The sequence below is a fragment of the Rhinopithecus bieti genome, unplaced genomic scaffold, assembly GCF_001698545.2.
Source record: "Rhinopithecus bieti isolate Rb0 unplaced genomic scaffold, ASM169854v2 scaffold_19603, whole genome shotgun sequence".
In the NCBI taxonomy this organism is placed as follows: Eukaryota; Metazoa; Chordata; class Mammalia; order Primates; family Cercopithecidae; genus Rhinopithecus; species Rhinopithecus bieti.
In genome coordinates, this window is record NW_016809484.1 from 744,014 (window position 1) to 758,315 (window position 14,302).

General features: G+C 37.4%; 1 protein-coding gene and 1 long non-coding RNA gene across 3 annotated transcripts in view; one reads left to right on the plus strand and one right to left on the minus strand.

Moving 5' to 3' along the window:
- SLC38A11 (solute carrier family 38 member 11) overlaps positions 1-2,227 on the minus strand; it is a 58,209-nt gene extending 55,982 nt beyond the window's left edge. The window contains 2 exon segments of the mRNA XM_017889527.1: positions 1,533-1,647; positions 2,113-2,227. Of these exon segments, the coding sequence (XP_017745016.1) occupies positions 1,533-1,647; positions 2,113-2,208 (211 nt within the window). The 5' untranslated portion in view covers positions 2,209-2,227.
- Positions 2,228-2,543: 316 nt separating this feature from the next.
- LOC108540451 (uncharacterized) lies at positions 2,544-10,981 on the plus strand. 2 transcript variants are annotated; one of them, XR_001888674.1, is made up of 5 exons: positions 2,544-2,631; positions 5,968-6,063; positions 6,175-6,244; positions 7,799-7,867; positions 9,834-10,981. It is a non-coding gene; the product is annotated as an uncharacterized LOC108540451 (long non-coding RNA). The 2 variants fall into 2 exon arrangements; XR_001888675.1 differs by lacking the exon at positions 2,544-2,631 and adding an exon at positions 2,655-2,744.
- The last annotated feature ends 3,321 nt before the right edge of the window (positions 10,982-14,302 follow it).

A 14,302-nucleotide genomic window follows, 5' to 3' on the forward strand; every position in this document is an offset into this window, starting at 1 on the left:
TTACCTGCTAGCCAAGAAAGCAGAGTGGATAATAAGGAGCACAGAAGGGTTATGGAATATTAAGAAAGACAGACTCTAGAGTCAAAATGGGGCTACTATGCAGGAAAAAAAAAATGAGAAGGTGAAAGTATTTTTTATAATGCTGAAAAGGGTACATATAATTATTTCTTATAATTTTGGGGAAAATGGGCAACTTCAGATTATGGACAATAAAATATCTAAAACAAACACAGTTAAAATATTTCCAGCCAAAATTTTTATTCTCTGAAAAGTTTTCCCTTAAAGAAAAGAAAACAAGTTGCTGAGCAGGATTCAGTGGTACTGTTTAGCATTGCTGACATGGCTTAGCTTAACATGCTCACATGAGGAATTAGCTCTAGAATTCTTCTAAGTACAGCTGCCCATACCTTCGTTGCACATGGAGGTAAAATTGTAAACAAGCCTTTGTCCCTGTTTCCTTCTACTTTATCTCAGGTAATGCCATTTTATGTATCATTTGGAGAAAAAAAAAGACTATCCATAGAAAAATGTAAAATCGGGAACCATATTAACTTGTGAAAAGTAAAAGTAACAAGAGTAAGAAAAGTAGCTCAATCCAGATAAATGTTTAATTTTCAGAAGGTGATGACAGAGACAAAAACGTCACAACTTTATAAAACCTTGTATTCTCAAAAAGTATTGCATTTTGCAGGATTTTGTTTTCTTCTTGTCTTTTCTGAGATAGAGTGTTTTCAGGTACCAAAAAGAATAATTACCACTGAAAATATAGCTGCTTTTATTACTATAATGCAATACACTTTTAACTTTTTTCAGAAAATTTCCCTTGCTTCTAATACAATGGGAAAATCTGAGCTATTTATTTCTTTTAATTCTGATATTATGGTTCCTTTGNTGAGCTATTTATTTCTTTTAATTCTGATATTATGGTTCCTTTGCTAGGAAAGTTATATGCATTTTCAATGAACAAATTTGCATTGTTGACTAAATGATATTTAAAATTAATACATTGTAATAATTTTGTACTTTAAAATGTAACATTGTATAGATAGGTAAAGAATGTATGAATTTAATTTTTCATAAGATTGGTATGTTTTCATATTAAACTTTTCACCTCCAACATTTACAAATATCTGGAAGTTTTATACTTCTAGAAGGTTAAAGAAAGATGATTCAAATAATGATGGACCCTTCAGTAAGTGGAAAAAATACATTAGGTAACATTAGCAGTCAACCACACAGCCTACAGAAAAAAGATTCACCACCACCCATATGCAGTTTCACCTTAATCTACCACATGTGGAAGATGCTCTTAACTGTGCAAGCAGTGTGAATTACAGCCCCATCTTCAGCATAAAAGACACGCACACATACAGTTACATTAGAAAAAAAGGAAGGCTTTTATGGAAGAAAATTACCAATTTTCTTATTTAAGTCTTTTTTTCTTTAAAAATAATTAATGAACACTAGCAGCATAGCGAGTCTTAAATTTTGCCCTTTCACTTAAAATTTAAACCAAAACAAAATACACTTACCTATTATACCAGATCCTATAATCGAGTTGACAACATTAAAAAGAGCAGCAGACTGACAGGTTTTCTCTTTATACTCATGTTCAGAAACAAGGGTTTCTCTGTCATCTAGATCTCTCTATTTTAATAGATAAAATAGCAATTATAAGCAAATACTAGCTCAGAAAATTAGAAAAGTAACAAATATGTAACGCAGTATACTAGCACGATATTTCTAGTAATAATAAGTAATGTCACTAATGAAAATAAAATAATGCCAGGATAACAGTAATAAAGAATAACAATAATGGCTAGTAATTCAACAGAGCTTGGTAAGCTAACTCCATCCTAAAATTTCCAGATTACAGCTGCCCCAGCTGCTAAGTACAGGATCTGTTAGGAATTTAGTGATGTGATTCTGTGAAATTAAAGTGCCTGCTAAGGAAAAAAAAAACAAAGTCAGATTAAGGCAAAACTTTTTCTCCCAGAGAACTTTTCGCGGTGCTAAACCAAGAGCCCAGGTGAAGGTAGGTGACCTGACCTGTTGCAAGGTGAATGAAATTTCCGGAAAACTGGCTTCAGAACGCCCAGTCGCTAGTTTTACCTGCAGTGGGATGACAGGGTCCTGCCTCTGGTAGCCCATGGCTGCGTGGTTGTCCTGAGCAGGTAGAAGATGCTGGGGCCGAGTACCGGCTCGCATCCCGCCAGCCTCCAGAGCCACCTCGCACACAGCAGAGGTCCGCGTGCGGCCGCAGAGCTGCAGGGAGCCAGTTCCACCGGCGCCCCCTGCCCCGTCGGCAGGCCGCGAGGGCTGCAGCCCCAAGATCTCTAGGCTGTGTGGCAGCTTGGGGCGCTTTTCCACCGGAGTTCGCCCAAATACAGTTTTCCTCCGGATGCGGAGATGCTGCAGGATGTTTCTGATCCGGGCTGCCCTGTCTCCCCGCCTCCCGCCTCCACACCCCCACCTTCCTCAGAGAACAGGGAGAGCGAGAGCTACTCTTCCCTGAAGCTGCAGAGGACAACTTGTTCCACCCACGCTGCCCTGCCTAGATTGCACAGTTATGACCGCCTCGTTGCAGCCCGTTCCTAAATTAGCTGCGCCTTTGCTGGATCGGAAACCCAGGTAAGAGCACAGAAGCACCCTTGGGACCGTGGGACATCTTCCCTATTAGCATCTCCTCCTCGCTACACCTTTTCAATGGCAGAGACGACGGGTGAAAATTTGGGACTTTTATTGTAAGTGGAAATGGAAAGATTCATAAGAAAATGAATAGCAAAACAAAAAACTTTCCTAGGGTTTTAGCAAACTTGACTACTGAGCATGCTTTGGTCAAACGCTTTCTGGTAACTTTTTAGAAAAAGGAGCCATAGAGAAAATGAAGGTGGACTGTTAATGGATTCAGGTGATGAAATTTGAAAAGGGAGAGAGGAGTACAAGGGTTTGGAAAAGGGATGACACCTACAGTGTCTGAGCTAGAAGGAATCTTCGGTGACCACCTATACATTACAGATGAAGCAACAAGTCCAGAGAGTATTCAATATCAGAGACAGAATGCATGAGACAACAGTTTCAGGGGCAGTAAGAGCCATGATATGCCATCATACTTACCAAATTCTACCTTCCCTTGATATCCGCAGGGGATTGGTTCTGGGACCCCTGCAGATACGAAAATCCAGGAATGCTCAGGTCCTTGATACTAAACGGCATAGTATTTACATGTAACCCAGGCACATTTTCCAGCATACTTTAAATCATCTCTAGATTATTTCTAATACCTAATACAATGTAAATGCCATTTAACTAGTTGTTATACTGTATTGTCTAGGAAATAAGAAAAAAGTCCGTACGTGTTCAGTATAGACACATCCATCCTAGCCCTAACTACATTTTTGATCTGGGATTGGTTTAAGGCATGGATGCAGAACTGGGGATATGGAGGCCAACTGTACCTAATTAAAGAGGTTCTGTTTCATACATATTTACTTATAATTATGAAAAAAATTAAAACCGTGGGAAAACAAAAGACTTATAAACTTTATATACACTCTGCCATCAAATTAACAAATGTTAACATGCTGTCATATTTTCTTCAAATTGTAAAAGTAAACATAATGTCACAATAGGAACCCCCTTGACCTTCTCCATTCCTTTCCATAGACCTTCAGCCCTGGAGTCATTGGTTCATCAAGTTAGTGTTATCTTTGCTACTCATGCTTTGTATTTTAATCCGTTCATTTACAGCCATAAAAAATATATAACATTGGCTTTTGTGTTTTCAACATTTACGAAGATGGTACCATATTGTACATGTTATTTTCCACTGGCATTTTATTTTCAGCATGTATGATGTAGATATATGCAGATACACTTTTTTTTTTTTCATTTTATCTAACAGTTAAGTCAGCCTTACCCCTACTGAAAGATAGGAAGGTTGTTTCTCATTTTACACTCTTACGGAGCATAAAAGTGACAGTTTCTCTAGATGTAGAAGTGTTATGTAGTAGGTGATGCACACTTTCAACTTTGTTAGTTTTTTTTTCTTTTTCGGATGGAGTTTCAGTTTTGTTGCCCAGGCTGGAGAGCAACGGTGTAACCTCTGCTCACTGCAACCTCCGCCTCCCGGGTTCAAGTGATTATCTTGCCTCAGCCTCAGGAGTAGCTGGGAATACAGGTGCCCACACCACACTCGGCTAAGTTTTTGTATTTTTAGTAGAGATGGGGTTTCACCATGTTGGCCAGGCTGGTCTTGAACTCCTGATATCAGGTGATCCACCCTCCTCAACCTCCCAAAGTGTTGAGATTACAGGTGTGAGCCACTGTGCCTGGCCTTCATTAAGTATTTTTAAATTGCTTTGCAAATTGATAACATGAATTTCACTTCTACCAACAGAGGTGAAATTCTTGTTTTTCTACATTGTCTGCAACACCAGGATTTACTTAATCTATTTTTTAAGTTTCATTGTTCTGCTGGATTTTTAAGTGGTGTATAATTATTGTATAAATTTGTATTATCCTAATTTACATTGAGATGGAAGATATTTTACATACTAGTTAAATATTTCCATTGTTCTCTTTGTGAATTTCATTTTTTTTTTTTCCCCATTTGATTTTGGTTGTAAATTTTTTCTATTGATTTGTAAGCATAATTTATATATTTGGGGTGGCAACCCTGTGTCATTTATATGTTTTATATGTATCTTTTCCCAGCTTCTCTCTTTTAAATTTTTTTTAATTCTGTGAAGTTACAGTTTTAATATTAGTAATCTTAATCCTGATACAAGTGCATTGGGAAGCAAAAATTATAACCCTATTTTACTCAAAAAAAATAGATGCAGAAATTCCAAGCAAACTATTAGCAAGTTGAACCTATCTGTTCACAAAAAGTTAGCAATATCATAAAAAAGTTGAATATAGCCCAACTATGAAAGGATGGCTTAATTAACAAGAAAGTTCATAAATACAATTTCCAACATTAACAGGTAAGAAAACACCATGTTATTATTTCACTATATTCAGGAAAAACACTTGATAATGTTGAATTCTTGATTTAAAAAAACTTTGTAAATCAAAAATGTAATACAACTTCCTGATAGTGATAAACGATAGCAAAATATTTTCATTATGAGGAAATTTTGGAGGCATTCCTATTTAATCAGAAGTGAAAAAAAATCAATGATTGTGACTTTAACTTGATATTGGAGTTCCTAGTCTAAAGTAATAAGAAATAAAAGAGAAATCAGAGGTATGAGAATTGGAAAGCTAAAAATAAAACTGTCATCATTTTTAGATGATAAAATTGTTTTTATCATCTAAAAATGAAAAATCCAAAATAATCTAAGAGAAAAAAATTAGAAATAGAGAATTTAGAGAGCTTATTAGCATAAGATTAGACTAAAAATATATTAATTTCTCTACAGCAACAGCAAACAACTAGATATTGTAATTAAAGTATGTAATAGTGTCAGAGAATATCTAATACTAAGAAATAAATCCAACCAAAGAGAAAAATGTACACAGTCTCTTCAAAAAAAAAGATAACAATCAAGATACATTAAAGAAGGCCAAAATAAATTGAGATATACCTTATTCATGAATCAGAAAAGATAAATATTCTAAAGATGTCGAATCTGACCAAGTTAATCTATTGATTAATACAATTATTTTCACCACTACATTGACCACAAATCTCTGTCAAAACCTTTCCTTTCTGTTTGGTTACAAAAGAAAATCTTTGTTCTTTAAAAGTAGAAAATAAAATAAAAGGATAAATTTTAAATGTTCAGTTATTTCCACTCCCAGTGATAACTTAATTTTAAAGATTTTTTTCAATATATCAGGTTGGTACAAAAGTAATTGCAGTTTTTGCCATTAAAGTAATGGCAAAACCTAATATTTTGCACCAGCCTAATATTATATGTGTCTCTGTATGTATGTGTTGTTCTTTTTTTCTTTTTGTAGATGATAGGCTCTGTGGTGGTCTTAAAATATATCCACAAATTCTCTGGCATCCTCTCTTCAAGAAGTGGAGCTTAATTCCCTTTCCTTTGAGTGCAGGTATGACTTACTAACTTGCTTCTAATGAATAGCATATGACAGAAGTGATGTGTGTACATTCTGATACTAAGTCATGAAAGTCATTGTGAATTCTGCCTTGTTCTCGTTCAGACCACTCTGGGAGAAACCAACGGCTATGTCACGGCGAAATTCAAACCACCTATGGAGCGAGGCTCACATGGTGAGGAAGTAAAGCCTCTTGCCAATACCAAGCGAGTGAGATACACTAAAAGAGAATCCTCCAGCCCCAGTCAAGTTTTCATATGACTGCAGCCCCTGCCAGCATCCTAACTGCAACCTCATAAAAGACCCCAGCAATAGCCAGTTGTGGTGGCTTATGCCTATAATCCCAGCACTCTGAGAGGCTGAGGCGGGCGGGTCAGCTGAGGTCAGGAGTTCAAGATTAGCCTGGCCAACATGGTGATACCCATCTCTACTGAAAATACAAAAATTAGCTGGGTGCAGTGGCATATGCCTGTAGTCCCAGCTACTTGGGAGGCTGAGACAAGAGAATCACCTGAACCCAGAGGCAGAGGTTGCAGTGAGCCGAGATCGTGCCACTATACTCCACCCTGGGTGACAGAGTGAGACTCTGTCTCAAAACAAAAAAGACCCTAGCAAGGACCCCTTAACCAAACTGCTTCCAAAGACTGGGCCAACAAAAATGTGAGATAATTTGTTTTTTTAGGTCACTAGGTTTTGGCATTATTTGTTATACACCAATAGATAACTGATATAGGCTCATTCTATACATATTTTTGATGATCTTTTAAAAGAACTTTTCTTAATTTCATAAATATTTAATATAATTTCAAAATATTATAGTCTCAATGAGAAAACTCAACAAAGAAAGAGACAGACACATGAAATCACTGACAATCCTCCCATGCAGAGGTAAACAGAGTTAACATTTTAGAACCCTACAGTTTAGTCAGATTATACAGTATTAAGTTTGTTGAAGTGCATATTCACATGCGCAAAAATAGTTTTATTGAGTCTGTCTTAGCCCCAGACAGAGGCTGTGGGAACTGGACCTTCACAAATATAGAGTCCTAATTTGAGCTTTTAATCAAATTATATAATTATGTAGATCATATACTAAGCCTTGGTAGAATTATTATGTTTCATTATTATTTGGTTACAGTCCAGGCGAGGTGACTTCCAAGGGTACCTAGCTCTCTTAGAAATAATAAAAGAAGGCTCTGTCTTGGCAGACATTCAAGTTTAGAAAGCTCTTCCTGATGTCTAATCTGACTCCTTTCTGATATTATTAAAGTCCAAATTTGGGTGAGACTAGAGATAATAACGTTCAATCCATATCTCTAGGAAAGAGTGACTTTTTCCTCAACCCTAGAAATGAGTCTGTAAGAGGAGTACTTTTGTTCTTCTGTGAAAAACCGGATGCTTGACATTCTCCACAGTGTTGGGTTATTGGCTTCATTGCTGTAACAAACAGAGCACCAATACGTAGCGTTTAAAACAAGATAGACCTTACTTTCCGTCTTTTTAAATTTTCCGCAGGTAGGAGTTCTCAATCTTTGTTGGAAAGTCTTCTTTAATATGTTCAGCTAAATAATCAAAATATATCTTTTTTAGGATTAATCACCTTAAACATCATTTTTGTAATTTATGTGTTCTATATACTACTCATGAAATAATACCTTATTTGTGTGGTACCATATTATTATTATTGCTTAATTAAGGTATTTTCGTGTTTTCTAACTGTAATTATTAGAATTCTGCAAGTCTGCTACAGTGACATTTCTGGTTAGGAGTCAGCGTGGATGGGGCACTGAGCAATAAGGTAAGTATTACTGTGTGCGTAAGCCCTGGTTTGCCCAAGATAGTTTTCATTTAGGTTTCCTGTCCCAATGTAATCATAAGTAGCATTGTATTAATCCATTCTTGCATTGCTATAAAGAAATACCTGAGACTGGGTAATTTATAAAGGAAAGAGGTTAATTGGCTCATGGTTCTGCAGGAGGTCAGCAAGCATAACACTGGTATCTGCTTCTGGGAGGACTCTGGAAGCTTAAGGTCATGGCAGAAGGCAAAGCAGGAGCAAGAGAGCTAGAGAATTGCTATACACTTTTAAACAACCAGACCTCAAGAGAACTCACTGTGGCTAGGACAGTACCATGGGGAATGGTGCTAAACCATTCATGAGAAATCTGCCCCCATGATCCAATCACCTCCCACCAGGCACCACCTGCAACACGGGGATTACATTTCAATATGAAATTTGGATGGGGACATACATCCAAACTATATCAAGCATCTTTGTCATTCTCAGAAGTGTCCCTGTTTGGATGATAGGTTACAATATCATGCTACCTATGGGGTAGGATGGGGGGAACTATGGGGTAGGATGTGGGAACTATGGGGTACTAATCTCACCTAATATGTACTTAACACTTCACATTTATCTCTTGTGGTACTCAAGTTGAGAAAGGATGCAGATTTTAAAGACATGTGCTTTGGGTTATTTAGTTAGTATAGTGTATTGGGAGCTCAGGCTCTGGAATCAGAAAAAAAAAACTGGGTCTGAATCAAAGTTCAAGATATCTTGGCAAGTTGCTTTATTCTTTGAGCCTTAATGTACTTATTTGTAAAACGGGAAAACTAAGAGCACCTCTCTCAAAGCACTAGTTGTGGGAATTAAATGAGATAACCTATTTTTTAAATTATTGACACATAGTAATTGTACATATTTATGAGGGGCAGAGTGATATTTGGTACATGTATACAATGTTTAATGATCACATCAGGATAATTAGGATATCCATCACCTCATTTATCATTTATTTGTGTTATGAACACAAATTTATTATCTATCTTTTTGAACATAGATAATAAATTGTTACCTATAGCCACACCATAGCACGATAGAACAGTAGAACTTATTTCTTCTACCTAGTAATTATGGAGATGACCTAGACTTCTGTTAGTTTCCTAAAGCTGCTGTAATAAAGTATCATAAACTGGGTGACTTAAAACAACTGAAATGTATTGTCTCACAGTTCTGAAGGCTAGGAGTCCCAAATCAAGGCACCAGCAGAGCCATGCTCCCTCTGAAACCTACAGGGGAGAATCCTTGCTAGTTTCTTGTGGTTGGCTTGCAGATGCAACACTACAATCCTCCATCTTCACATGGCATTTTCCCTGTGTCTCTACACACTGTTCCCTCTGTGCATGTCTTGTCTGCATCTGAGTTCAAATTATCTTCTCCATTTTTTTATTAGGATACCTATCATATTGGATTAGGGCCTACCCTAATGGCCTCACCTTAACTTGACCTACACATGCACCTACATCTGTTTCCATAGAAGGTCACATTCTGAGGTAGCAGGGGTTAGGACTTCAACATACCTTTTCAGGGAGACACAATTTAATCCATAATACTATTTTTAAAGTATTTAGTTATTTGCTTGGCCTGTAATAAGCTCTCATTGATCTTTTCTGCTGATATATCCAAACAGAAAAACACTTCATTAGGCCAAAATCATGTAAGATAGAGGGAATTTTGGTCACTGCAAGAGAAACTGCTATTTGACTTTAAACATTTATTTTTCCTTCCTCCACCCTGAGAGAGACTCTGATTTTGGTCTCCACTGTGGCTACCTGGAAAGAGAACTGAACTGTACATCCTTACTTGTAACTAGTTGTGGTCATACAGCTAAGTTTGACCAAAAAGGTGCAGGTGGACTGTAAGTCCTTAATGAGAAGGAAAATAATACCTTACCTTTCTTTTGCTCCTTCTCACTGGCCAGAATGAATGAAGATGGCTGAAGCTGGAGTTTTTCTCCGAAGCAACCACCTGTTGGAAACTTCATGTCGAAGATGCCTGAGTAATACGACAGAGGGGGTCTGGGTCCCTGGTGGATATTCCAGATCTGGGTGTTCACGGTGATATGAGAAAGCAGTAAACTTCAGTTTTGCCTAAATAGCTGTTACTTGGGGCATTCTGTCATTTACGGACAAATCTGACCTGGATTAATACACCTCCACTGGGTTCCAAGACTGATCTAATAGTCAAAAAGGTTTCATTCCGTCTAGATATTTCTCTAGAACAGGACCTAAAGAAGTTCTTTAACTGAATTTCTTATGGAAGTAATAGGAGAGTTCCTTGTGCTTCATTAAATGCTGTATTGGTAAATATATATGGTTTACAATTACATGCAAATATAATAAGCTATAAATCATTGGATTCTGATATTTTTAGTTTAATCTCATTAATGAACTGCTAAGAAATCTTGGATAACATATCTAGAATAATACTCTCTGTCTCCAATGTGGTATGGATCCTTCTCTGTATCCTGTGTTGTTGGTCTCATCCATATATCCTTAAGTGTCTGGTCAGCATGGCTGTCAAAGGTTTACTTTGGGACCTACAGAGAATTCTTAGCCTTTGATCATTAACTTGAGGACTGACCCAGCAAAACTGAAGCTCTGACTGACTTGAGTGTACTCTCAGCATCTTTCACTTTACTGCCTGTATTCTCTGCATATGTGATAGAGAATATAATTTTAAAGTCGGTGTGGAAAAAAGTATTTCTACTGGAAATCCAAACTAAAATTCGATCCTTCTTTTTTTCAGCTCATAATATTTTCTTTGTGAGATCATGTACCATTTCCTGGCTCCAGAAGCTGGAGGAGGTGACTGTTACAGCTTAGTCATTTTGTCAGAGGCGTTTGAACCAGAGTAACTCCATCTTTAATAGGGGCTGAGCAAAATGAGGCTGAGACCTACTGGGCTGCATTCCCAGACAGTAAAGGCATTCTAAGTCACAGGATGAAATGGGAGGTTGGCACAAGATACAGATCATAACGACCTCACTGATAAACTAGGTTGCAATAAAGAAGCCAGCCAAAACCCACCAAAACCAAGATGGCCATGAGAGTGACCTCTGGTTGTCCTCACTGCTACACTCCCACCGGGGCCCTGACAGTTTACAGATGCCATGGCAACATTGGAAAGTTACCCTATATGGTCTAAAAAGGGGAGGCATGAATAATCCACACCTTGTTTAGCATGTCATCAAAAAATAACCATAAAAATGGGCAACCAGCAGCCCTCAGGGCTGCTCTAAGAAGTAGCCATTCTTTTACTCCTTTACTTTCTTAATAAACTTGCTTTCACTTTACTCTGTGGGCTCACCCTGAATTCTTTCTTGCACAAGATCCAATAACTCTTGGGGTCTGGATTGGTACCCCTTTTCTGTAACATCTTCATGCCAGCTATAATGCAAGTAACATGATGCAAGACAGTAGGTAAGCAAACTGTGATTATCTTCAAATAGTATCAGCTTTTATCACTCACTAATAAATATGCCCAAAACACACCCAAAGTGACAAGGTAGAAGAACCAAAATTGGAGACTGGGTACCGTTTAGTATCTTTTAATCAATGTGATCTATGAAGGTTACACTAAAATAAGTAAGAGCTCATTTACCGATTTTGATCTCTTTTCTTCTTTTGTTTTATTGAAGTTCCATTTGCATTATGTCATCCCTGTATCAGTTCAGTTTGGCCTGGAGAAAGGATATTGTATACCTTTTGGATGGGTTGGCCAGGAAGACCAGATTCTGGCAAGATAGTACACTTGACAGTGACAACTAAAGAACATGCAACCTGGGGCACAGAGTGGGGTGGAACCTTGGCAGTAGAAGTATTAGGGACAACTGTGACTGTGTATCCTCTCCCAGCTACAGCAGTGCCTTCTCATACATGATGTTTGCCAGAAATACTCTTCGCCACAAAGAAGGGCAGTGGTGCTAAAATCAGGAAGTGGGAGCAAAGGGACCAAAAAGACTTTGTGGCCAGAGCCAATATTGCCCATAGTGTAGAAATATGAGGTTGGCAAACTTTCCCCAAATCTCTGAATCTGACTTAAGTCTCTTTCTTTCTGATCTTGGGTAATTTTATTTACTTCTAAAATACAGCACTCAATCCTTTATTGCATGCTGTAGCTAAGTATGGTCACACCTGTGGGAATGGTAAGCTTATTGTGGGAAAGGATCACATTTGTGTTGCTGTTGATGAAGATTTTTTTCCCACTGAACCTAGCATAGTGATTCACACAGTCACCGCTGCTCATTAAAAATGTTCCACATGGAAGAAACAATCCAAACAGGAATTAGCAAGTAAAAAGCCTTGTTGTTAAGTGTCAGTAAATTTCATGTGAACAGCAATAAGGACCATGAGGAGAATATTTAAGTAATGAAATTATGATGTTCATTTGCCTCTAGGGCTTCTAAGAGACTGAGAAAAGCCTGGCTCATCTCCATTTACTAATGCAACCAGAATATTTTGAAAAATACATTTTAGAAAAGAGTGACACAAAATTGTGATACATGTCTAACCATTTGACAAATTAACACTTTGTTTTTAAACCCAAAAGTAGTGTAATATTACTGTTATTCATACAATAATGAAAGGATGTGTTAAAATATGTTTATTTATAATGCTTAAAATGGGGTGGTGTTATAATGTGTCATAAGTTTAAGATTAAGAGTGACATGTTTTAATTTTAGTGTATCTATGCTGCCCTAGGTGTAACTGCCCTGTGGGTTCTTCCCGCCTGCTGAGCAAACAAAATCAATTCACAGAGACCATGGCATTTCAGTAAAGAAAGAGTTTAATTGACATGAGGCCAGCCATTGCTATGTGGGAGATGGAGTTGTTATTCAAATCAATCTCTCCAAGAATTTTATGGCTGGAGTTTTTCAAAGATAGTTTTGGGGAAAGGATGGGGGTCGTGAGGTAATGGGTGCTTGCTGCTGATTGGCTGGGGGTGCAATCATAGGGGTGTGGAAATGGTCTTCCTGTGCACTTGACTTGCTTCTGGGTGGGGCCACAGAAGCTAGTGTTTGGTGGGTTTAAGTGGGCCTTTGGTTATGAAACATGAAAAAAATCCTTAAAAGATATCTCAAAAGGCCAATCATAGGTTCTAAATTAGTGATGCTATCTGCAGGAGTAATTAGGGAAGTTGCATATTTTGTAATCTCCAGAATAATGGCTGGCTATCCTTTATGTGTGCACCTTAGCAGAATTCAGGATCCTCTATTCTCTTAGCCTGGTGGTCTTTCCTTTGCTTTACAAAGGCAGTTGAGTTTATGGGAAGGACTATTATCACTTAAACTGTAAACTAAATGTTTCCCAAAGTTAGCTTCACCCAAGTCCAGGAATAATTAAGGACAGCTTGAAGGGTAAAGGCAAAACTGGGTGGCTAGATCGGATCTCCCCCACTGCCAGTGTTTTCTTACTGATACAGTTTTTGCAAAGGTGGTTTCATAGGTTTAACATCATAAATCTGAAGCTTTTCAAACACTGAAAGCTCAAACCAAATGGCCCTTCTCAACTGCCTGTGACAGACACTGTCTATCTTAGAAGTGTTTAGTAGAAATGTATTAAAAAGAAACATGTATCATTGGGGTAAATAAAATAGTAAGGAGAAAGGAGTGTTTGGAACCAAACAAAGGTAGATTCTGATTAGTTTTATTATCATTTCTCATTATTTTTTAGTTTATAATATTGTCTTTTATTACATACTTTCCTTCTGTTAACTTTGGGGGTGCCATGGGCCTATTGCTAGACAAACAGTAGCAAAGGTGCTCAATTTGCAAAGATGTAAAATATATTTTTGAGATATGAAGCACTATGAATGTTTCATGAGTTAAAAATAATATGTCATAGTAAGTGGCTTCCTTCTTATTGGTGGTTGGTTTCTCTATATCAGCCATGTGAGAAAATGAAGTCAAAGCAAGAATGCAACAAGGCATGTTTCCCCCTTGATTTCTTGGTATCTTTATGTTTTAAAAAAAATTTACAGAAAATGTTTGTTTTTTATTTCAGTTCATCTTTCTTTTATCCCTTCCTTAGCTGTCTTCCTTTCTCAAAGTTCTTGCAATCTATTTCTTACTAACATGAGACCCTAACGTATTTTCTAAAAAATGTCTGTATGAACAAAGTGACCACTTGCCATAGGAACTCAGCCTGACTTTTAAAAGAAGTTTTAAAGTAGTGTGGGTATGAATGATATGAATCCATTTAGATTTGTTATAAATACTACTACCTTCTTCAACTCAGTGTCCAAAAGGACCTTCATGTCCCTAAGGGCTAGAAAAGGAACAGCTCAGACAGCAGCCACATTCCCATGAACTTGCTTCCCATGACCTTGCTTCACAGGGGCCTGACCCAGATGTGGTGGGAAGCACAGGACAGCAAATCCTTTACTGAA